Here is a 25,416-nt window from a genome sequence, read left to right as displayed (position 1 = left end):
GGGTATAAAATCAAGAGGGGGATAAATAGGGGAATGCATGTAATCTTTTTCCCAGGGAGAGGAAATCAAAAATGAGAGCATCTGTTTAAGTTGAGAGGTGAAAGATTTTAAAATGGACATGGGCAACAACTTCATGTAGAGGGTGGGAATGAAGTGACTGAGCCAGGTAGAAGAACATTCCAAAGGCTTTTGGGTAAGTGCGTGGATAGGGCTGTAGAGGGATATAGACATAACATGGGCAAATGGGACTAGCCTGGTAGGCACCATGGTCAGCATGTACGAGTTGGTCTGAGTGGCCTGATTGCTCTGATTCTGCAAGCCGTCACTTAGTGGGACAGATGCTGAGCAAATGTGCGGGGAAGTTGCTAAGAAGTTGAGAAGCCACACACACCACTGATAATGGGGGACTTCCTCTGCCCAAATACTGACCGGGATAGCGATAGAATCAGGGTCAAAAAACGGAGGAGTTTCTCAGTTGTGTTTAAGAGAAACTTGTTGGTGAGTAGCCCCTTTGCTGAAGCCAGATGAAGCAGATATTTCTGGAGGAATATATGGGAAAGTGCGATTCGCAATACAGCCTGGGTTGTGTAAGAGTTCTAATCCTGAGAACTGTCCGTAAACAGAATCAGAAACCGTTTCAATGAGGTTTGATTAACAAACATTTGACTGTTATCTTCCCTTGTGTAGTTAGAATGGTACAGAATGTCCCACCTCCAGTGGCGAGTTTCAGTGGTCCTAATATATCAGAGAATATTAAGTTGTTTAATCAACTTGTTTTACTGGTGTCAAACCAGGTGAGAAATCATGTCTCACGAATTTGACTGGGATTTTGAAGAAGTGACCAACTCCAAGAAGATTCATGAGGTCAGGGAAATAGATGTTCTCTACAAGGACTTTAACAACACTTTTGACAAGTCCCGTATAGTAGAGTAGTCAGGAGTGTGAGATCAGATGGGATCCAGGGTGAGCTGGCCATTGGCTGAGTGGAAGTAGTCAGGGGGCAGTGGCAGAGGGTTCGTGTTTAGACTGGAGAATTGCGACAAGTGGTGTGTCACAGAGATCAGGGTTACTGTTGTTTGACATCTGTAATAACAATTTAGATAAGAATGTAGGTGTCATGATGAGTAAGTTTGCTGGTGACACCAATGTTGATGGTGTGGTGGACAGTGAAAAGGGTTGTCCAACTGGATCTTGATCTGGAGCAAGGGGTTTAGATGGGGTAGGATTTGGTTAGGTGTGTTCAGGAAGGTTTCTTGACACTATGTAGATAAGCCTACAAGAGGAGAGACTGTATTTGATTTGGTATTGGGAAATGAACCTGGTTAGGTGTCAGGTCTCTCAGTGGGAGAGCATTTTGGAGATAGTGATCAAAATTTTATCTCCTTTACAATAGCATTGGAGAGAGTGAGGAACAGACAAGTTAGAAAAGCGTTTAATTGGAGTAAGGGGAATTATGAGGCTATCAGGCAGGAAATTGGAAGCTCAAATTGGGAACAGATGTTCTCAGGGAAAAGTACGGAAGAAATGTGGCAAATGTTCAGGGGATATTTGTGTGGAGTTCTGCATAGGTACATTCCAATGAGACGGAAGTTATGGCAGGGTACAGGAACCGTGGTGTACAAAGGCTGTAATAAATCTAGTCAAGAGGAAAAGAAAAGCTTACAAAAGGTTCAGAGAGCTAGGTAATGTTAGAGATCTAGAAGATTATAAGGCTAACAGGAAGGAGCTTAAAAAAGAAATTAGGAGAGCCAGAAGGGGCCATGAGAAGGCCTTGGTGGGCAGGATTAAGGAAAACCTCAAGGCATTCTACAAGTATGTGAAGAGCAAGAGGATAAGACGTGAGAGAATAGGACCAATCAAGTGTGACAGTGGGAAAGTGTGTATGGAACTGGAGGAAATAGAGGAGGTACTTAATGAATACTTTGCTTCAGTATTCACTATGGAAAAGGATCTTGGTGATTGTAGTGATGACTTGTAGCAGGCTGAAAAGCTTGAGCATGAACATATTAAGAAAGAGGATGTGCTGGAGCTTTTGGAAAGCATCAAGTTGGATAAGTCGCCGGGATCGGATGAGCTGTACCCCAGGCTACTGTGGGAGTCGAGGGAGGAGATTGCTGAGCCTCTGGCGATGATCTTTGCCTCATCATTGGGAACTGGAGAGGTTCCAGAGGATTGGAGAGTTGCGGATGTTGTTCCTTTATTCAAGAAAGGGAGTAGAGATAGCCCAGGAAATTATAGACCAGTGAGTCTTACTTCAGTGGTTGGTAAGTTGATGGAGAAGATCCTGAGAGGCAGGATTTATGAACATTTGGAGAGGCATAATATGATTAGGAATAGTCAGCATGGCTTTGTCAAGGGCAGGACGTGCCTTACGAGCCTGATTGAATTTTTTGAGGATGTGACGAAACACATTGATGAAGGAAGAGCAGTAGATGTAGTGTATATGGATTTCAGCAAGGCATTTGATAAGGTACCCCATGCAAGGCTTATTGAGAAAGTAAGGAGGCATGGGATCCAAGGGGACATTGCTTTGTGGATCCAGAACTGGCTTGCCCACAGAAGGCAAAGAGTGGTTGTAGAGGGGTCACATTCTGCATGGAGGTCGGTCACCAGTGGTGTGCATCAGGGATCTGTTCTGGGACCCTTACTTTTCGTGATTTTTGTAAATGACCTGGATGAGGAAGTGGAGGGATGGGTTAGTCAGCTTGCTGATGACACAAAGGTTGGAGATGTTGTGGATAGTGTGGAGGGCTGTCAGAGGTTACAGCGGGACATTGATAAGATGCAAAACTGGGTTGAGAAGTGGCAGATGGAGTTCAACCCAGGTAAGTGTGAAGTGGATCATTTTGGTAGGTCAAATATGATGGCAGAATACAGTATTAATGGTAAGACTCTTGGCAGTGTGGAACATCAGAGGGATCTTGGGGTCCGAGTCCATAGGACACTCAAAGCAGCTGTGCAGTTTGACTCTGTGGTTAAGAAAGCATACAGTGTATTGGCCTTCATTAATCGTAGAATTGAAATTAGGAGCCGAGAGGTAATGTTGCAGCTATATAGGACCCTGGTCAGAGCCCACTTGGAGTACTGTGCTCAGTTCTGGTCGCCTCACTACAGGAAGGATGTGGAAGCGATAGAAAGAGTGCAGAGGAGATTTACAAGGATGTTGCCTGGATTGGGGAGCATGCCTTAAGAAAACAGGTTGAGTGAACTTGGCCTTTTCTCCTTGGAGTGACAGAGGATGAGAGGTGACCTGATAGAGGTGTGTAAGATGATGAGAGACATTGATCATATGGATAGTCAGAGGCTTTTTCCCAGGGCTGAAATGGCCATCACAAGAGGGCACAGTTTTAAAGTGCTTGGAAGCAGGTACAGAGGAGATGTCAGGGGTAAGTTTTTTACGCAGAGTGGTGGGTGCGTGGAATAGGCTGCCAGCAACGGTGGTGGAGGCAGATACGATAGGGTCTTTTAAGAGACTTTTGGATAGGTACACGGAGCTTAGAAAAATAGAGGGCTATAGGTAAGCCTAGTAATTTCTAAGGTAGGGACATGTTCGGCACAACTTTGTGGGCCGAAGGGCCTGTATTGTGCTGTAGGTTTTCTATGTTCCTATAACTGAGGAAAAAGCTTCCATTTAATATGTCAGAGAATTTATACAGTATACAACCTGAAATCCTTACTCTTCACAAACATCTACAAAGCAGAAGAAAACCCCAAGGAATGAATGATATAGAAATGTTAGAACCCCAAAGCCCCCTCACCTCTCCCATGCACAAGCAGCAGCAAAGCGTCAATCCTCCCCCTCCCCCTCCCCCTCCCCCGTTTCAGCAGGAAGCATCACGCTCCCCCTCCCCCAAACACTCTCCATGCAAGAAATAGCAAAGCCACAAAGAGACCATGATCTTGGTCTATCAAAACTATAGTTCATAACCCAGCATTTTGACATCCACTGGCTCTCTCACTAGCAAGGGAAAGAGAGGTGTCACCCTCTCCACAGCAAGAACGGAGACTAACAGCTCGCTGTTTTGATGTTACAGTCTACACTCAGCGTTACTTATTTGAGCTCACCCACCTCAAGAACCAGCAGACTCTCTCTCCTCCTCCCCCTAACAAGAAAGAGAGAGAGAGCCCAATTGCTTATGTGCAGAGGCCACTGACAGCCGCACCTGCTGTCTCGATGTTCCAATCTCCAGCAACACTGGCGAGGAGCGAGTCCACAGGGCCACGCAAGACTGCATCCCAAAGGCACACATTTTCCAGGCCGCTCCTGGAGATATCAAAAACGCCCAGTCAGCAAGCTCTGGGGGCAGCAACCCACTGCCGTGAAGAACCACACTTTGAGTGCAGCTGGAGATCACAGACTCCGACAGAACCCCAGTCACCTTGAAAAGGAAAGAGGAGACATTAAAGAGAGGAGTTAAAGTCCTTTCATAGATGAGCTCGAAGAAGTCACCCTCTGTTGCCATCTTAGCTCCTCCCCAGGCAAAGAAATGGCTGGTGCAATTTAACTCAGACAAATGTGAAGTGATACATTGTGGGAAGTTAACCCAAGGCAGGAATTCCACAGTCAATGGCAGTGCTCTGAATGGGATTCTAGAACAGAAAGGCCTAGGGGTGTAGTACAGAACTCTCTAAAATTGGCAACATAGGCAGATGTGGTGCTGAAAAGGCATATGGCACACTCGTCTTCATCGGGTTAGTCTCCTGCTGAATACAGGAGTTGGGTTGTCGTGTAACTGATGTATAAGATGTTAACGAACCACATATGCAATATTCTCACAAACACGAGGAATTCTGCAGATGCTGGAAATTCAAGCAACACACATGAAAGTTGCTGGTGAACGCAGCAGGCCAGGCAGCATCTCTAGGAAGAGGTATAGTCGACGTTTCAGGCCGAGACTCTTCGTCAGGACTAACTGAAGGAAGAGCTAGTAAGAGATTTGAGAGGGGGAGGGGGAGATCCAAAATGATAGGAGAAGACAGGAGGGGGAGGGATGGAGCCAAGAGCTGGACAGGTGATTGGCAAAGGGGATATGAGAGGATCATAGGACAGGAGGCCCAGGGAGAAGGAAAAGGGGGAGGGGGGGAACCCAGATGATGGGCAATGGGTATAGTCAGAGGGACAGAGGGAGAAAAAGGAGAGTGAGAGAAAGAATGTGTGTATATAAATAACGGATGGGGTACGAGGGGGAGGTGGGGCTTTAGTGGAAGTTAGAGAAGTCAATGTTCATGCCATCAGGTGGGAGGTTACCCAGACGGAATATAAGGTGTTGTTCCTCCAACCTGAGTGTGGCTTCATCTTTAGATTAGAGGAGGCCGTGGATAGACATGTCAGAATGGGAATGGGATGTGGAATTAAAATGTGTGGCCACTGGGAGATCCTGCTTTCTCTGGCGGACAGAGGGTAGGTGTTCAGCGAAACGATCTCCCAGTCTGCGTCGGGTCTCGCCAATATATAGAAGGCCACATCGGGAGCACCGGACACAGTATATCACCCCAACCAACTCACAGGTGAAGTGTCGCCTCACCTGGAAGGACTGTCTGGGGCCCTGAATGGTGGTCAGGGAGGAAGTGTAAGGGCATGTGTAGCACTTGTTCCGCTTACAAGGATAAGTGCCAGGAGGGAGATCAGTGGGGAGGGATGGGGGGGACGAATGGACAAGGGAGTCCCGTAGGAAGCGATCCCTGTAGAAAGCGGGGGGGGGGGGGGGGAGATGTGCTTAGTGGTGGGATCCAGTTGGAGGTGGCAGAAGTTACGGAGAATAATATGTTGGACCCGGAGGCTGGTGGGCTGGTAGGTGAGGTCCAGGGCAACCCTATTCCTAGTCAGGTGGCAGGAGGATGGAGTGAGAGCCGATGTGCATGAAATGGAGGAGATCTGTTTGAGAGCAGAGTTGATAGTGGAGGAAGGGAAGCCCCATTCTTTAAAAAAAGGAGGACATCTCCCTCGTCCTGGAATGAAAAGCCTCATCCTGACAGCAGATGCAGCGGAGATGGAGGAATTGCGAGAAGGGGATGGCATTTTTGCAAGAGACAGGGTGAGAAGAGAAATAGTCCAGATAGCTGTGAGAGTTAGTAGGCTTATAGTAGACATCATGGATAAGCTGTCTCCAGAGATAGAGACAGAAAGATCTAGAAAGGGGAGGGAGGTGTCGGAAATGGACCAGGTAAACTTGAGGGCAGGGTGAAAGTTGGAGGCAAAGTTAATAAAGTCAACGAGCTCAGCATGCGTGCAGGAAGCAGCGCCAATGCAGTCATCGACGTAGCAAAGGAAAAGTGGGGGACAGGTACCAGAATAGGTATGGAACATAGATTATTCCACAAAGCCAACAAAAAGGCAGGCATAGCTAGGACCCATACGGGTGCCCATAGCTACACTTTTAGTTTGGAGGAAGTGGGAGGAGCCAAAGGGGAAATTATTAAGAGTAAGGACTAATTCCGCTAGACGGAGCAGAGTGGTGGTAGAGGGGAACTGATTAGGTCTGGAATCCAAAAAGAAGCAGAGAGCTTTGAGACCTTCCTGATGGGGGATGGAAGTAAATGGGGACTGGACATCCATGGTGAAAATAAAGCGGTGGGGGCCAGGGAACTTAAAATCATCGAAAAGTCTAAGAGCGTGAGAAGTGTCACGAACATAGGTAGGAAGGGATTGAACAAGGGGGGATAAATCCGTGTTGAGGTATGCGGAAATGAGTTCGGTGAGGCAGGAGCAAGCTGAGACAATAGGTCTGCCAGGACAGGCAGGTTTGTGGATACTGTGGGATGGATGTACAATATTCTGTGAGCTCTGGTTACTGTACTGTAGGAAAGATGTACAGTATTCTGTGAGTTCTGATTGCTGTACTGTGGGAAGGATGTACAATATTCTGAGAGTTCTGATTGATGTACTGTGGGAAGGATGTATGATATTCTGTGAGTTCTGATTGCTGTACTGTGGGAAGGATGTACAGTATTCTGTGAGTTCTGATTGCTGTACTGTGGGAAGGATGTACAATATTCTGAGAGTTCTGATTGATGTACTGTGGGAAGGATGTACAATATTCTGTGAGTTCTGATTGCTGTACTGTGGGAAGGATGTACAATATTCTGTGAGTTCTGATTGCTGTACTGTGGGAAGGATGTACAATATTCTGAGAGTTCTGATTGCTGTACTGTGGGAAGGATGTATGATATTCTGTGAATTCTGGTTGCTGTACTATGTACAAGGCCACAGCTCCCTGAAAGTGGCATCACATGCTGAATACTTGCCTTTGTAGGTAGGAGCTGTGAGTGTAAAAGGTGGGAAGTTACATTGCAGCTGTGTAAAACTTTGGTTAGGATACTTTTAGAGTATTGTGTGCTAGCATTACAGAAAGGATGTGGAGGGTTTGGAGAAAGTGCAGAAAAGGTTTACCAGAATATTACCTGCCAACTCTTGCTCTACCCCTTCTCTCCACCTTTTTGTACTGGCGGTTTTCCCCCTTTAAGTCCTGATGAACGTATTGATCAGAAATGTCGACTGACCAATCCATCCACTAATGCTGCCTGCCCCTATGAGTTCCTCCAGCGTTTTGTGTTACTCCAGATTCTGACTTCTGCAGTCTCTTGTCTCAAAAAGATGCTGCTTAGATGAGAGAGTATTAGCTTTAAGGAGAGGTTGGAGAAACTTGGTTTCTGAGGTGTTGAGAGGAGAGCTGACAGAAGTTTGTAAAATTATGAGAGACATGGAGTAGATAGAGTCTTTTTCCCTGGGTAGAAATGTCAAATACTAGAGGGCATAGGTTTAAGATGAATGGGAAAAAGTTTAAAGATGGGCAGGAAGATTTATTTTACATAGAGAGCTGGCCCATGGAACATGCTACCTGGGGAAATGAGGCAAGCAGACACGGTAGTGACATTTTAGAGTCCTTCAGACAGACACATGAACAGGCAATGAATGGTGGGATGCAGACCGTGTGTGTGCAGGTAGGTTTGGATTAGATTGGCACACTCATTATGGGCTGAAGGGCTGTTTCTGTAATGTACTGATGTATGTATTTTGGTTCTACCCACTGGGGCACATTAAAGTGGCTGATTAATCTACCAACCCACACGTCTTTAGGAGATGGGAGGACACCCAAAAGGTCACACTCTGCACAGTGTCGGAGGTCAGGATCAAAGCTGTGTATCTGGGGCAGCAGCTCTCCCTGTGCTGCCCAGAGGCTGTACGTAATCTCTTGACCTTCTCCCCCCCCCCCCCAACCCTTTGTCCTTTCTCCCTGGTAAACAGTGCTCCTCTGAACTGTTGCTGACCTTTGCTGCAGATGGCCTGTGATCTACCTGAGGGTGAGGTCAGTGAGCGGAGGGGCAGGGTCCAAGGCGGCGCCCGGTTACCTGGCTGATACAGAGCACACCTCTGTTTACTTGGTGAGTACCTGGCTCTCACAGCAGAAGATATCTGGTTAGACACACAGTCTGGGTGTTCTGTCCCACGGAACAGGCTCCCTCCATACACCCAGACACTCCCTCCTTGCCACCTTCCCCCAACACCCAGAAGGCTCTTCCCCAGCCTTGCCTGTAGCTCCTACCCTTCTGCCTCCATCTGGTCCAACAGTGGTGTGAGTGGAGACCTGGGACCCCTGCTCCTGGTGCCAACCCACATGTTGATGGGCTGAAATACCAATTCCCATGGTTTCAGACAGTGATACCAAGGTTGAGAGGTTTGCTTTCAGCCACTGGCATTCTATGTTCAAACAAAGGGAAGATTATCTTTATTTCAAAAAGACTTTATTTATAATTTAAAAATGTACAAAAGAAGAAACAGTGCAAACCCTTTACATTCATGGTCATTACATTCAGTAGTGTGGGGCTAGAGGAATGGACCCAGCCTGTGTCACTGTGGTCTCATCTCCCAGGCCGCTCTTTATATTGAAGGTGGTCTCACTCAGCTCCCACGTTCTTGACTAAGCCAATGCCACACTGAGGCCTGGGGTGAGAGGAGACGGGGTTGAGATCAGTGTTCGCAGGTTACTGATGGGTTGTGTTGTCTTGGTGATTTCCTGCCCCACTGACTGATTGTGTGCTTTGACATCTATTTTTTCTTCCAGGATGGCTGTGGCAGCAGCTACGTTCCCTGTGCTGTAATGAGTGGTGGTCACCCGTTCTGGGGCAGTGTCTCTCCTCCTGGGCTCTCCAGCACTGTCGATACTCTCTGCAACATCATCGAGCCATACCTGCGCAGTGGGTTAGCATCGGTGCTCTGTTCTGCATCCCGCTTTGTGGTTGTTGTATTGAATGGGGTGTTTCTCCATCCGTAGGGGCAATAAGCTTAGAGATGGGTACTGGCACCTGATCTGGGACAGGTGCAGCACATCCTGTTCACTCACAGGTTGGGGGAGCTGGTTCTGAGCACAGTTGTAGAATGGGACGATAACCTGATATGGACTAACAGTGAGACAGGAAGTAGTTGGGCCAAGAGTGTCCGTGAAAGTTCTTTGTGAGACTGTCCCACTGCTGCCTCCCTGATACTCACCCATTCCCCATCGAACCACTGGCATTGCCAGTGTATTTTCAAGCCCTTCATTGTATGAGGTCAGGAAAGGACGGGACACTTAATATTCAAACAAAGGGATTTGGAAAGGATAAGGCAAGAAGGAAAGGAGGCAGATAGCTGCATTGACTGAGAAAGCCATTGCTGGAAACCCACTGCCCCTGACAGGTTCCAGGAAGTGGGAGAGTGGGAAGGAACAAGTCTGGCAGGAAATTATGGAGTGCCTGGGAACTGGGAGCATTTCACTGAGTCTAAGCAATCCTTTCCCAGCACTGGGAATGTGATGGGACAGTGTAGAGGGAGGTTCATTCTGTGACTGACCCTAGGTGTGTGTGATGGGATGCTAGAAGGAGCTTCAGTCTGTATTAGACCCTGGGAGTGTGTGATGAGAGGGAAGAGTATAAATGGTGTGTGTTTACTGTCCTTCCTCATGCATTCAGGCCACCCCTTCTCGATAGGCCGTGCAGTGTGTTACTGTGGGGACCGAGTGGTTGTGGGAAGAGCACAGTGGTGCGGGCTGCGTGTAGCAGAATGAACCTACACTTGGTGAAGGTGAGTAATCAGTATGAGGAGAGGAGAGGGGGTGGTGTCAGTCTGAGAATAAAGCAAATGGCTTGTGTGTGTGTGTACTGCCCTGGGTCACCAAGGGACTCTTGTCTGTCTCTCTGCTGTCTCTGGGCACTCTGTGTGTATGTATAGCCCCCAATGATTGTGTGTGTTTGTACTGTCCCGGCGGACTGTGTGTGTGTGTGTGTGTGTGTGTGTACTGTCCCCAGAGATTGTGTATCTACTGACCCTGTGTCTCCTTGGAAACTGTGTGCGTACCAACTAGTGTTCCCTCTGATCCCAAGACTCCTCACTGTGTGTGTCCTACCCCTTCAAACCTCTCAAAGTGAATTGCTTCGCACTGATCAGAATTAAATCCCATTATACCAACTGATCAATATTATTCTGTGGTCCAACGTTATCTGCTGCGCTGTCAGCAACACCACTAATGTTCATATCATCTGCAGACTTCCCACATTCATATCCAGTTTGTTAACAAGTATGACAAACAGTAAAGGTCCCCACTGATCCCTGTGGTACACCACTGGTTCCTGTTACTCCTTCACCTCTGTGATATGTGTACATATCTGTCCCCTTCTGCTGACATGGTGTGTGTGCTGCCTCTTCTGCTCAGGTGGACTGTGTATGCCTGTGTTCTGATTCGATCGGAGCCTCTGAAGCGAAACTGGAAGCTGCTTTTTCACGGGCCGAGGATCATCGTCCATGCATTCTCCTGCTGTGTGATGTCACAATAGTCGGGAGGGAACGTGATGGAGTGGGACAGGACTCGCGTCTGATTTCTGCCCTGCAGCGTTTCATGAGGGGTGTGCAATCCATCCCTACGTAAGGCACTTCCATCATCCTTTTTCCTTCTCCATATGTGCTTTGGTATCCCTTGAATCCCACAGCTCCCCTGCACCACTCCCGTCCCAAGCCTCCCCCCCCCAACTCCCGTCCCAAGCCTCCCCCCCCACTCCCGTCCCAAGCCTCCCCCCCCCCACTCCCGTCCCAAGCCTCACCCCCCAATCCCGTCCCCAGACACCCCTCCATTCCCGTCCCAAGGCACACCCCCCCAACTCCCGTCCCAAGGCACACCCCCCCCAACTCCTGTCCCAAGGCGCACCCCCCCAACTCCCGTCCCAAGGTGCACCCCCCCGACTCCCGTCCCAAGACGCACCCCCCCCCCCGACTCCCGTCCCAAGACGCACCCCTCACTCCCGTCCCAGGCCCCTCCATTATTACCCTCCCCAATTCCACAACCCCCACCCCAAACATTTATCCAGCTTCTGATCACTTCTCCCTGAACTTGGTTAGTTACCCTGGAGTCTGTCTTGAATATATTGTGTCATTGAGCTTCAACAGCCCTTGACTCTGAATGATTCCCCACTCCTCGGATGAAGCAGTTACTTCTCACCTCAGGTCACGACGTAAGATGGTGTTAGAGGTCCTCACCATTGGAAACATCAGCTCCACATCTACCCTGACAAGCCCTGGAAGGAATTTGCCTGTTCATCCTTCTAAACTGAGGAGCTTATCAGTCTCATCTGCCCAATTAGCCCACATACAACTTCTGATAGTTATGATAGGTGATTTTAACTTTCCACTTAATGACAGGGACTCCCATACTGTAACAGGACTAGATGGAAAAGAGATGTCAAATGTTTTCAGGGAAGCTTCCTTGATCAGTACCTAGGAGTCCCAGCTAGAGAGCATGCAATACTAGATCTCCTAATAGGGTATGAGACAGGGCAGGTGATAGAAGTTTGTATGGGGAAACACTTGCACCTAGTGATTATTGTGCCATTTGTTTCAAGGGAACTAGGGAAAATATTAAGATAGTCCTCGGGATGAGATTCTAAATTGAGGAAAGGCCAATTTTGATGATCCTTCAGAAAGAATCTGACAAATGTAATTAGGTCAGGTTGCTTTTTTTTTATCAAAGTCATACTTGTTAAGTGGGAAGCTTTCAGAATTGAAATTTGAGAATACAGACAACAGGAATTCTGCAGATGCTGGAAATTCAAGCAACAGACATCAAAGTTGCTGGTGAACGCAGCAGGCCAGGCAGTATCTCTAGGAAGAGTTACAGTCGATGTTTCAAGCCGAGACCCTTCGTCAGGACTAACTGAAGGAAGAGTTAGTAAGAGATTTGAGAGGGGGAGGGGGAGATCCAAAACGATAAGAGAAGACAGGAGGGGGAGGGATGGAGCCAAGAGCTAGACAGGTGATTGGCAAAAGGCATATGAGAGGATCATGGGACAGGAGGCCCAGGGAGAAAGACAAGGGGGGGGGACCCAGAGGATGGGCAAGGGGTATAGTGAGAGGGACAGAGGGAGAAAAAGGAGAGTGAGAGAAAGAAAGTGTGTATATAAATAAATAACGGATGGGGTACGAGGGGGAGGTGGGGCATTAGTGGAAGTTAGAGAAGTCAATGTTCATGCCATCAGGTTGGAGGCTACCCAGACGGAATATAAGGTGTTGTTCCTCCAACCTGAGTGTGGCTTCATCTTTACAGTAGAGGAGGCCGTGGATAGACATGTCAGAATGGGATGTGGAATTAAAATGTGTGGCCACTGGGAGATCCTGCTTTCTCTGGCGGACAGAGCGTAGATGTTCAGCAAAACGATCTCCCAGCCTGCGTCAGGTCTCGCCAATATACAGAAGGCCACATCGGGAGCACCGGATGCAGTACATCACCCCAGCCGACTCACAGGTGAAGTGTCGCCTCACCTGGAAGGACTGTCTGGGGCCCTGAATGGTGGTCAGGGAAGAAATGTAAGGGCATGTGTAGCACTTGTTCCGCTTACAAGGATAAGTGCCAAGAGGGAGATCAGTGGGGAGGGATGGGGGGAATGAATGGACAAGGGAGTCGCCTAGGGAGCGATCCCTGCAGAAAGCGGGGGGGGGGGGAGGGAAAGATGTGCTCAGTGGTGGGATCCCGTTGGAGGTGGCAGAAGTTACGGAGAATAATATGTTGGACCCAGAGGCTGGTGGAATGGTAGGTGAGGACCAGGGGAACCCTATTCCTAGTCAGGTGGCAGGAAGATGCAGTGAGAGCAGATGTGCATGAAATGGGGGAGTTGCGTTTGAGAGCAGAGTTGATGGTGGAGGAAGGGAAGCCCCATTCTTTAAAAAAGGAGGACATCTCCCTCGTCCTGGAATGAAAAGCCTCATCCTGAGAGCAGATGCAGCGGAGACGGAGGAATTGCGAGAAGGGGATGGCGTTTTTGCAAGAGACAGGGTGAGAAGAGGAATAGTCCAGATAGCTGTGAGAGTCAGTAGGCTTATAGTAGACATCATGGATAAGCTGTCTCCAGATATAGAGACAGAAAGATCTAGAAAGGGGAGAGAGGTGTCGGAAATGGACCAGGTAAACTTGAGGGCAGGGTGAAAGTTGGAGGCAAAGTTAATAAAGTCAACGGGCTCAGCATGCGTGCAGGAAGCAGCGCCAATGCAGTCGTCGATGTAGCTAAGGAAAAGTGCGGGCAGATACCAGAATAGGTTTGGAACATAGATTATTCCACAAAGCCAACAAAAAGGCGGGCATAACTAGGACCCATACGGGTGCCCATAGCTACACCTTTAGTTTGGAGGAAGTGGGAGGAGCCAAAGGAGAAATTATTAAGAGTAAGGACTAATTCCGCTAGACAGAGCAGAGTGGTGGTAGAGGGGAACTGATTAGGTCTGGAATCCAAAAAGAAGCAGAGAGCTTTGAGACCTTCCTGATGGGGGATGGAAGTATATAGGGACTGGACATCCATGGTGAAAATAAAGCGGTGGGGGCCAGGGAACTTAAAATCATCGGAAAGTTTAAGAGCGTGAGAAGTGTCACGAACATAGGTAGGAAGGGATTGAACAAGGGGGAATAAAACCATGTATGCAGAAACGAGTTCGGTGGGGCAGGAGCAAGCTGAGACAATAGGTCTGCCAGGACAGAGTTTGCCAGAATAAAAGGCAAAGATAACAGGTAATCGGAACCTGGTGTTCGAGAGATGTTGAGGCATTGGTTAAGAAAAAGGAGGTGCATAGCAGGTATAGGCAGGCAGAAACAAATGAGGTATATTGAGTCTAAGAAATGCAAGAGAACACTTGAGGAAATCAGGACTGCTGAAAGAAGATATGAGATTGCTCTAGCAGACAAGGTGAAAGAGAATCCTAAGGGTTTCTACAGCTATATTAGGAGCAAAAGCGTAACAAGGGACAAAATTGGTCCTCTTGAAGATCAGAGTGGTAATTAAGGAACCAAAAGAGATGGGCAGATCTTAAATGGATTTTTTGCATCTGTATTTACTTGAGAGGTGGACATAGTCTATAGATTTGAGCCAGTGCAGCTGTGAGCTCGTACCCTAAACAGATTACAGAGGAATCAAGGTGGATAAATCCCCAGGAGCAATGTTTCCTCTGACTCGGTGGGAGGTTAGTGCAGCGTTGTTTAAGAAGGCTCTTAAGAATTAGCCACAAAGTTATAGGCCAGTAAGCCTGACATCAGCAGCAAGAAAGTTTTCGGAAGGTATTCTAAGGGACCGGATACGCAAGTATTTGGATAGACAGGGACTGATTGGGGATAGTCAGCATAACCAACCTTATAGAGTTTTTCAAGGAAGTTACCAGGAAAGTTGATGAAGGTAACACTGTGGATGTTGTTTACGTGGACTTCTGGAAGGCCCTTAACATGGTCCCGTATGGGAGGTTGGTCAAGAAGTTTCAGTCGCTTGGCATTCAAAATGAAGTAGTAAATTGTATTAGACATTAGCTTTATGGGAGGAGCCAGAGGCTGTAGTAGATGATTGCTTTTCTGACTGGAGGCCTGTGACTAGTGGTGTGCCACAGGGATCGGTGCTGTGTCAATTGTTCTTTGTTATCTATATCAACAATCTGGATGGAAATGTAGACTGGATCAGAATTTGTGGATGACACTAAGATTGGGGGTGTATAGTGGTCAGTGAGAAAGACTATTAAAGCTTGCAGAGGAAACTGGACCAGCTGGAGAAATGGGCTGAAAAATGGCAGATGCAGTTTGGTGCAGACAAGTGTGAGGTGTTGCACTTTGGGAGGACCAACCAGGGTAGGTCTTACACAGTAAGCAATGCGTCACTGAGGAGTGCGGTAGAACACACTGGGAATACAGATCCATAATTCTGTGGAAGTGGCTTCATGTGCAGGTAAGATGATAAAGAGAGCTTTTAGCGCAATGGCCTTCATGAGTCAAAGTACTAACTGCTGGAGTTGGATGTTATATTTAAGTTGTCTAAGACGTTGGTGAGGCCTAATTTGGAGTATTGTGTGCAGTTTTTGTCACCTTTACAAGAAAGATGTAAATAGGATTGAAAGAGTGCAAAGAAAATTTACAAGGAAGTTGCTGGGACTTGACCTGACGTATAGAGAAAAGTTGAATAGGTTAGGATTTTATTCCCTAGAACGTAGAAGATTGAAGGGAGATCTGATAGAAGTAAATGAAATTATGAGGGGTATAAATAGGGTAACTGAGAGCAGGCTTTTTCCATGAGGTTGAGTGAGACTAGAACTAGAGATCATGGGTTGAATGTAAAAGGTGAAATGTTTAAAGAGAACATGATGGGGAACTTCTTCACTCAGAGGGTGGATGGAACTGCCAGCACAAGTGGTGGGTGCGGGGTCGATTTCAACACTTAAAAGAAATATGGATAGGTACATGGATGGGAAGTGTCTGGGGCTGGGGGTGGAGGTCTATGGTCTAGGTGTGGGACTAGGCAGATTAATAGTTTGGCGTGGACTAGGTGGGTCAAAAGGCCTGTTTCCATGGTACGTGTTCTGTGACTCTGTAACTTACCTGCATCCCAGCAATTGGCCAGCTGGAGCCTTCCTGCACCCGTGCTGCAACCACTTCCTTCGCTACTCCAAACGTGGATTCCCCCGGGGCATTAGTCACTGAAACCAGGTATTTCTGCTCTTGTACTCCATCCTTGGCCAGCTTTGAGACACAGGACAGCAGATGATGGATGCCAGTCCTGTTGCAAGGTCTCAACCTGAAATGTCTGCCTCCACAGATGCTGCCTGATCTGCAGAGTTCCTCCAGTAGTTTAGTTATTTTGCTTAAGGACAACTCTTTGTTTGCCTTCCTAATGACCTGTTGTATTGCACGTTAACTGTCAATGAACTGTGTGCAGGGACACCCAACTCCTTTGGATCACCAACGTCTTTCAACCTCTCTTAATGCTCCACCTATTTCTATTGGGGGGGGCCTTACATTTTCCACATTATTTTCCACCTTTTGTGCCTTTGCTCATTCACAAGGTAGTACAGTGTAATTGTAGCACACAAGGAGACAGTTTGGCCCATCTTGTCTGTGCTATTGCTACAAAACAACCCACTTTCACATAGGAGAGACTACAAATGCCACAAACTTGGAGCCACACACAAAATGCTTGAAGTCAGTGGGTCAAGTAGCATCATGAAGTGAAATGAACAGTCAACACTTAGCGTAAAGATCTTCATCGGGATTGACTGGAAAGAAAGGGGAGATGGGCAGCATTAAAAAAAAGTGGGGAAGAGGTGGAGCAATAGCCTGCAGGTGATCCAGGTAAGGAAGGGGATGATTGGCAGGTGATGGAGTTCCTCCAGCATTTTGTGTGCTTGTCATTTTCATCCCCGTCTCTTCTCTGCATCCTTAAATTTTTCCTGACTGTATCCCATTTCTTCTTTGGATGCCACAATTGAAACCGTCTCCAGCAACAGGCGGTGCTCATGTCACTTGTAATTCTCTTCCCCTTCGTGCCTGAGGCCTCTCCTCAACCTGCTGCCAGTGGGGGCCTCGCGCTGTCCAAATCCCTGTTCACTAGGTATTTCTATCAGACCCCTCACCCCCAACAGTCTACTCTTAAAGGGAAATAATCCCAGTTGTTCCAGACTATCCTTGGCCCAGTCTCCAAGCTGCCCCCCGATTACCTGGTTGCCCTCTTTCTGATTGGTTGTAGCAACTACCCGGTGGTGGTGGTAGGGACAGCGGTGCAAGCAAGGGATGTGTCGGCCGACCTACAAGCAGTTTTCCTTCACGAGTTGGCCGTGGGTGCCCTTTTGGAAGAACAGCGGAAACAGATGGTGAGAGCACTCAGCAGCAGCCTGCCCCTGGGCAAGGATGTGAACCTAGCCAAGATCGCCAAGCTGACTGCGGTGAGTCACCACAGGGCGAGACACAGGGCCTGTTGATGGAATATGGGGGAAGGGAAAGGCAGGGGTTGGAAGGCATGCGATCAGTCATTGGGCTTGAGGGTGTGGAGTCAGTCGTTGGGGTATGAGAGAGGTCTTAGGTCAGTCTTTGGGGTTTATCAGTGGGAGTGAGTCAGTTATTAGGGGATGAGAGGTCAGATAGTGTCAGTGACGGAGGAAATGGGATCAGGGCAGGAATGTTTCTGTATCAGAGATGGAGCACCTGGGGTTCATCAGGTTAAGGGGGCATGGGGTCAGTTGGGATCGGGTTTGGAGAGTGTAACCCTTATCTGGGTACTGACATTGCATTCTCCATTGCCAGGGTTACATCCTCAGTGACCTGTGCACCCTGCTGAACCGTGCTGGTCGTGCTGCATGCAGACGTCTGCGCCGGTGCCGGTGAGTGATGGGGGTGTAGACTGGAGCAGCGGGGGACAAGGTGGGAATGAGGGGTTGGAAGGGAGCGAGAGATGGGGTCCTTAAAATTGATGGATGAGGCTCGTATGTAGTCTGTGTCAGGGAGGGGAGTGTGGGGTAGGGGTGGGAGAGGGTCAGGACGAGGCAGTCCTCACTATTTCTTCTCCCATCTCATCAGAACTCTGTCAGCCCTCTCTCTCCTGTTCCACTGGCTCAGTGCTCCACTCAGAACCTTTATGTCTTTCTCACATTCCCAGCTTTCCTGGAGTTATTCCCAGTGAGCAGGAGGAGCTGGAGCTGTGTGCGGCCGGGGTGACCATCCTACAGGAAGACATGCACAGAGCATTGGAGGAGTTGCAGGCAGAGCACTCACAGGCTATCGGAGTGCCCAAGGTTGGTCTGGGGGGGATCTTGTTGGGTCCGCCCTTGACTCCTTACAAATCACCATCCCCCCCCCTTCGAGCTGGAGGGGCAATGGGAAGGGGACTGGATAGCTGGGGTTGTTTCCTTGGAACAATGAAGGATGAGGTGGGAGCTGATGGAGGTGTTCGAAATGATGTGAGGGAAGAGATAGGGCAGACAGTAAAAAATGTTTCAACGTAGAAAAGTTGTAAAAGACCAGAGCACATGTTTGGCTTTAGGGGAAGGGGTTTATTTCCCAGAGGGGTTTGGAGGCAGAGACACTTGAAAACATTACATTGAAGTATTTGGATGAATACTTGAATCAAAGAAGGGTGTGGATTAATTGTTGGTAAATGGGATGGGTCTTTGATGGCTGGCATTGACTTGTTGGGTCCAAGAGTCCGTTTCTATGTTACACAACTCTGTCTCTTTTAATGGGCTGAATTCTTGTTAAATCTGTTCCCACCCTCTTTCAGACTCTTGCATTCTGCTGTAGAAAAGAATTCTGGGCTTAGGAGCCAGCTGGGGCAGAATGGCAGAGCTGACCTACCGTGCTGCTCCCTGTCCACAGATTCCAGCAGTGAAATGGCAGGATGTGGGGGGTCTGGAGGCGGTCAAGCGAGAGATCCTGGACACAGTGCAGCTTCCCATTGAGCACCCCGAGCTGCTGAGTCGAGGTCTGCGCCGCACCGGACTGTTACTGTATGGTCCTCCCGGTACAGGCAAGACACTACTGGCCAAGGCTGTGGCCACCGAGTGTGCCAGGACCTTCCTCAGGTGAGCCGGGCCCTGGAAACCTGGGTAAAATGGTTTTATTGCTGTTACGTGTACTGAGATACAGTGAAGAACTCTTCACTAGTGCTACAAAGGGGGAAGGGTTTAGACTAGAGTTGCAGAAGGATGGGAACCAAAGTGCCAGAACAGTTAGTGGAGAGGTTGTGGAGACAGATGTTGGTAAGACCTCAGACAAAGCCAGGAATCAAAAGGTTGAGTGTGATGCGACTAACATCCTGTGCTGTGTATATTTCAATGCAGGAAGTATCATAGGAAAGGTAGATGAACTCAGGGCTTGGATCAACACATGGAATTATATTGTAGCCATTAGTGAGACTTGGTTGGACTGACAGCTCAGTATTCCAGTATTCCATTCTTTTGGCCGTGACAGAGCTGGAGGGATTAGAGGAGGAGGGGTGGTGTTACTAGTCAGGGAAAATATCACAGCAGCGCTCAGTCAGGACAGACTGGAGAGCTTGTCTAGTGAGGCGTTACGGGTGGAACTGAGGAATAAGAATGGTATGACCATATTAATGGGGGTATATTACAGACCAGTCAACAATCTGTGGGAGCAAATTTGTAGAGAGATCACAGATTGTTGCAAGAAAAATAAGGTTGTTATAGTAGGAGATTTTAACTTTCCACATATAGAAACATAAGATTGTGATAATCTTTCCACATATTGACTGGGACACCCATACTGTAAAAGGACTAGATGGGATAAAGCTTGTCAAATGTGTTCATGAAGTTTCCTTAACCAGTACATATAAATCCCGCCAAGAGAGTGTGCGATACTTGATCCGCTATTAGGGAATGAGACAGGTAAGGTGATGGAAGTTTGTGTAGGGGAACAGTTTGCATCTAGTGATCATGTACCATTAGTTTCAAAGTAAATATGGAAAAAAAATTCATCTGGTCTATGGATTGAGATTCTAAATTGGAGAAAGCCAATTTTGATGGTATCAGAAAGGATCGGGCAAGTGTGGATTACGACAGGCCGTTTTCTGGCGAAAGGGGTACTTGGTAAGAGGGGGGCCTTCAAAGGTGACATTTTGAGAGTATACAGCTTGTATGTGCCCTTCAGAATAAAAGATAAAGATAACAAGTTTTAGGAACCTTAGCTTTCAAGAGATATTGAGGCCCTGATGAAGAGAAAAAAGGTGCATACTGTAGCTGGTGTAGGCAGGCAGGAATAAATGAGGTATTTATGGAGTATAAGAATTGCAAGAGAATATTTAAGAGAGAGATCAGGAGAGCTAAAAGAAGATATTGAGGTTGTCCTAGCAGACACGGTGAAGGAGAATCCTAAGGGACTCTTCTACAGGGCAAAAGGATTGCAAGGGATAAAATTGGTTCTCTGGAAGACCATAAGATATAGGAGCAGAATTAGGCCATTTGACCCATCGAGTCTGCTCCACCATTTCATCATGGCTGATCCAATCTTCCCTCTCAGCCCCAATCTCCTGCCTTTCCCTCGTATCCCTTATGCCTCAACAAATCAACAATCTATCAACCTCTACCTTAAATATACATAAAGACTTGGCCTCCATAGCTGCCTGTGGCAAAGAATTCCGTAGATTCACCACTCTCTGGCTGAAGAAATTCCTCCTCATCTCTGTTCTAAATGGATGCCCCTCTATTCTGAGGCTACGTCCTCTGATCCTAGACTCTCCCACCAAAGGAAACATCCTCTCCACATCCACTGTATCAAGGCCATCCACTGTCCAATAGATTTCAATGAGGTCACCCTCATTCTTTTGAATTTTAGTGAATACAGGCTTAGAGCCATCAAACACTCTTTGTAAATAAAGGCATCCGTTAGTCTTGTGAGACCATGGATCTGCGCCTGGAAAGTCTTCACTCTCCAAGGCGCAGGCCTGGGCAAGGTTGTATGGAAGACCAGCAGTTGCCCATGCTGCAAGTCTCCCCTCTCCACGACACCAATGTTGTCCAAGGGAAGGGCATTAGGACCCATACAGCTTGGCACCAGTGTCATCGCAGAGCACTGTGTGATTAAGTGCCTTGCTTAAGGACACAACATGTTGCCTCAGCTGGGGCTCGAACTCACGACCTTCAGGTCGCTAGTCCAATGCCTTAACCACTTGGCCACGTGCCCACTCAAACACTCTTTGCATGACAAGCCATTCAATCCTGGAATCATTTTTGTGAACCTCCTTTGAACCCTCTCCATTTTCAGCACATCCTTTCTAAGATAAGGGACCCAAAACTGCTCTCGATGCTCCACGTGAGGCCTCACCAGTGCTTTAACATTACATCTGCTTTTATATTCTAGGTAGAATCTTTAAGATCAGAATAGTAATCTATGTGTGGAGCCAATGGAGATGGAGATCTTAAATGGATTTTTTGCATCTGTATTTATCCAGGAGTCTACAGAAGTGAGGCAGAGCAGCAGTGAGGTCATGGGCCCTAGAGGAGCAGGTGTTTGTTGTCTTGAGGTAAATTAGGGTGGATAAATCCCCAGAGCCTGGCAAAGACTCACAAACCCTATGGGAGGCAAGTGCAGAAATTGCAGGGTTCCCTAGCAGAGCTATTTAAATCATCCTTAGTGACAGGTGAGGTACCAGAGGATTGTAGGATAGCTAATTTTGTTCTGCTGTTTAAGAAAGGCTCTAAAAAATAAACCAGGAAATTACAGGCTGATGAACCTGATATCAGTACTGGGAAAGTTATTGGAAGGTATTCTGGGGGACCTGATATAAGTATTTGGATAGACGTGGACTGATTAGCGATAGCCAGCATGGTTTTGTGTGTGGTTGGTCGTGTCTAACCAATCTTGCAGAGTTTTTTGAGGAAGTTGCCAAGAAATTTGATGAAGGCAAGATAGTGGATATTGTCTTCATGGACTTTCGTAAGGCATTTGGCAAGGTCCCATATGGGACGTTGGTCAAGAAGGTTCAGTCGCTCGATATTCAAGATGAGGTAGCAAATTAGATTAGACATTGGCTTTGTGGGAGGAACCAGAGAGTGGTAGTAGATAATTGCCTCTCTGAATGGAGTTCTATGACTTGTGGAGTGCCGCAGGGATCTGTGCTGGGTCCGTTGTTGTTTGTCATCTATATCAATGACCTGGATGATAATGTGGTTAACTGGATCAGAAAATTTGCGGATGACACCAAGATTGGGAGTGAGGAAGATGATCAGAGATTGCAGTGGTTTTGGACCAACTGGAGATGAGCAGATGGAATTTAATGCAGACAAGTGCGGGGTGTTGCACTTTGGTAGGACCAGCCAGGGTAGGTCCTACACAATGGATGGTAGGGCACTGAGGAGTGCAGTAGAACAAAGGGATCTGGAAACACAGGTCCGTAATTAATTGAAAGTGGCAGCACAGGTAGACAGAGTTGTCAAGAAAGCTTTTGGCATATTGGCCTTCATATATCAATGTATTGAATACAGGAGATGGGACATTATGTTGAAATTGTATAAGACATCGGTGGGGTCTAATTTTGAGTCTTGTGCACCTACCAACAGGAAAGATGTAAATAAGGTTGAAAGAGAACAGAGAAAATTTACAAGGATTTTGCCAGGGCTGGAGGGCCTGAACTATAAGGAAAGCTTGAGTAGATTAAGACTTCATTCCTTGGAACGTAGAAGACTGAGGCGGGGTTTGATAGAGGTATACAGAATTATTAGGGGTATAGGTAGGGTAAATGCTAGCAGGTTCTTTCCATTCTCGTCTTTGTTTTTCCACCAAAATTGAGTGGAACTACAACTAGAGGTCATGGGTTAAGTGTGAAAGGTGGAGAGTTTAAGGGGAACATGAGAGGAAACTTCAGTTAGAGGGTCATGGGTGTAGAATGAACTGCCAGCACAAGTGGTGCGTGCAAGCTCAATTTCAACGTTTAAGTTTGGATAAGTACACAGATGGTAGGGGTATCGAGGGCTATAGTCTGGGTGCAGGCTGATGGGAGTTGGCAGTTTAAATGGTTCAGCATGGACTAGATGGGCCAAAGGGCCTGTGCTGTACTTTTCTATGACTCCATAACTCTGACTCATCTTCAATACTGTACTGTTCATACAGATCAATTCATTATAATAGTGCATTGAGGTAATGCAAAACAAAACAATGACAGAACACAGAATAAAGTGTTACAGAGAGAGTGCAGTGCAAGCAAGCAGTAAGGTGCAAGACCCTATTGAGGTAGATTGTAACATCAAGAGTCCATCTCATTCTACTAAGGAATAGTTCAGTAGTTTTATAACATTGAGATAGAAGCTGTCCTTGAGCCTGGTGGTACCTGCTTTCAGGCTTGCGTCTTCTACCTTCGAGGAGGGGAGAGAAAAGAGAATGTCTGGGGTAGGAGGTAGCTTAGGTTATAAGACCATAAGATATAGGAGCAGAATTATGCCACCTGACCCATCAAGTCTGCTCCGCCAGTTCATCATGGCTGATCCAATATTCCTCTTAGCCCCAATCTCCTGCCTTCTCCTTATATCCCTTCATGCCCTGACCAATTAAGGATCTATCAATCTCTGCCTTAAATGTAGATAAAAACTTCGCTTCCACAGCTGCCTGTAGCAAAGAATTCCATAGATTCACCACTCTCTGGCTAAAGAAATTCCTCCTCATCTCTGTTGTAAAAGGACACCCCTCTATTCTGAGGCTATGTCCTCTGGTCTTAGACTCTCCCACCATAAGAGACATCCTCTCTACATCCACTCTATCAAGGCCTTTCACCATTCAATAGGTTTCAATTAGGTCACCCCTCACTCTTCTGAATTCTAGTGAATACAGGCCTGGAGCCATCAAGGCATCTTCATATGACAACCAGTTCAATCCTGGAATCATTTTCGTGAATCTCCTTTGAACCCTCTCCAGTTTAGCACATCCTTTCTAAAGATAAGGGGCCCAAAACTACTCTCAATTCTCCAAAAGGCCTCACCAGTGCTTTATAAATTCTCAACATTACTTGCTTCTAGTCCTCTTGTAATGAATGCTAATATCGCATTTGCCTTCCTTACCACAGACTCAACCTGCAAGTTAACCTTTAGGGAATCCTGCACAAGGACTCCCAAATCCCTTTGCTCCTCAGTTTTTTTGAATTTTCAATCCATTTTTTAAAATAGTTAACCCTTCCATTTCTACCAAAGTGCATGACCATACACTTTCCAACACTGTGTTCCATCTGTCATTTCTTTGTCCATTCTTCTAATCTGTCTGGGTCCTCTGTAGCCTCTCTGCTTCCTCAAAACTATCTGCACCTCCACCTGTCTTCATATTGTCTGCTAACTTTGCAACAACGCCATCAATTTTATCATCCAATTCGTTGCCATATAATGTAAAAAGAATCGGTCCCAACACAAACCCCTGTGGAATACCACTCGTCACTGGCAGCCAACCAGAAAAGGCTCCCTTTACTCCCACTCTTTGCCTTGTGCCAATCAGCCACTTCTTTATCCATGCAAGAATCTTTCCTGTAGTACCATGGGCTCATCACTTGTTTAGCAGCCTCGTGTGGCACCTTGTCAAAGGCCTACTGAAAATCCAAGTACACAACATCAACTGATTCTCCTTTGTCTATCCTGCTTGTTATTTCTTCAAAGATCTGTTAGGCACGATTTTCCCTTGAGGAAATCATGCCGACTGAGGCCTATGTGCCTCAGTGCCCAACATCTTCCCAACCGATGAGGTCAGACTAACTGGCTTATAGTTTCCTTTCTTCTGTCTCCCTCCTCCCTTGAAGAGTAGAGTAACATTTGCAACTTTGCAGTCTTCCAGAACCATTCCAGAATCTAGTGATTCTTGAAATGCCTCTACAGTCTCATCAGCCACCTTTTTCAGAACCCTGGGGTGCACACCATCTGGTCCAGATAACTTATCTACCTTCAGACCTTTCAATTTCCCAAGAACCTTCTCTCTCGTAATGATAACTTAATACACTTCATGACTGATGACACCTGGAACTTACACATTTTTTCATTTTAAATCTTTTTATTAATTATTATTGAAAATTGACAACAAAAAAAATACATTAAAATAAGTTAATATATCAATATGTATATTAAGAGTCAAACTATTAACCAAGCTAAACAGTATATCAATAATAATTTTAAAAAAACAAAATGTTAAAGCTTTTTTTTTGAAAAAAGAAAGAAGGAAAAAAGAACCCCTACTAACTAAAACAAAAAAAACCCAGCTAACAAAAAAAAACGAGAGAGAAAAAAAAACCATTGGGAGCACAAACCCGGAGCTATACGCCATACAAGCTTCTATTAAAAAAAGACATCAATCTGCCAACCAAATCCATTTACCCAAGAATCAGAAAGGGACCATCTTAACTCAAATCAAATGATAGTAGCAGGCAAAAGAGCCCCACCTTTTCTCAATGTCAAAAGGAGGATCAAAAGTTCGACTTCTGATTTTTTCCAAACTAAGACATAGCATCACCTGGGAGAACCACAGTGGGAGCAGAAGCATCTTTCCATTTTAATAAAATAGCCCTTCTAGCCAATAATGTAACAAGTACAATTACATGTTGGTCATAAATAGAAATACCATGAATATATTGAGGAATTATACCAAACAAAACGGTCAATTTATTAGGTTGTAAATTAATTTTTAAAGT

The 25,416-nt window shown here is 46.7% G+C and overlaps 1 protein-coding gene across 1 annotated transcript in view; it reads left to right on the top strand.

Moving 5' to 3' along the window:
- The window catches only part of pex6 (peroxisomal biogenesis factor 6), a 50,443-nt gene that overhangs the window by 6,052 nt on the left and 18,975 nt on the right, over positions 1–25,416 (top strand). The window contains exons 4-11 of the mRNA XM_072249178.1: positions 8,280–8,382; positions 9,063–9,199; positions 9,946–10,057; positions 10,686–10,894; positions 17,005–17,200; positions 17,559–17,635; positions 17,911–18,046; positions 18,627–18,832. Coding sequence (XP_072105279.1) covers positions 8,280–8,382; positions 9,063–9,199; positions 9,946–10,057; positions 10,686–10,894; positions 17,005–17,200; positions 17,559–17,635; positions 17,911–18,046; positions 18,627–18,832 — 1,176 coding nt within the window. The remainder of the gene's footprint in view (positions 1–8,279; positions 8,383–9,062; positions 9,200–9,945; positions 10,058–10,685; positions 10,895–17,004; positions 17,201–17,558; positions 17,636–17,910; positions 18,047–18,626; positions 18,833–25,416) is intronic.

The sequence above is a fragment of the Mobula birostris genome, chromosome 2 (genome assembly GCF_030028105.1).
Source record: "Mobula birostris isolate sMobBir1 chromosome 2, sMobBir1.hap1, whole genome shotgun sequence".
In the NCBI taxonomy this organism is placed as follows: domain Eukaryota; kingdom Metazoa; phylum Chordata; class Chondrichthyes; order Myliobatiformes; family Myliobatidae; genus Mobula; species Mobula birostris.
Note: the sequence above shows the minus strand (reverse complement) of the source record. Positions and strands in the feature narration are given on the sequence as shown.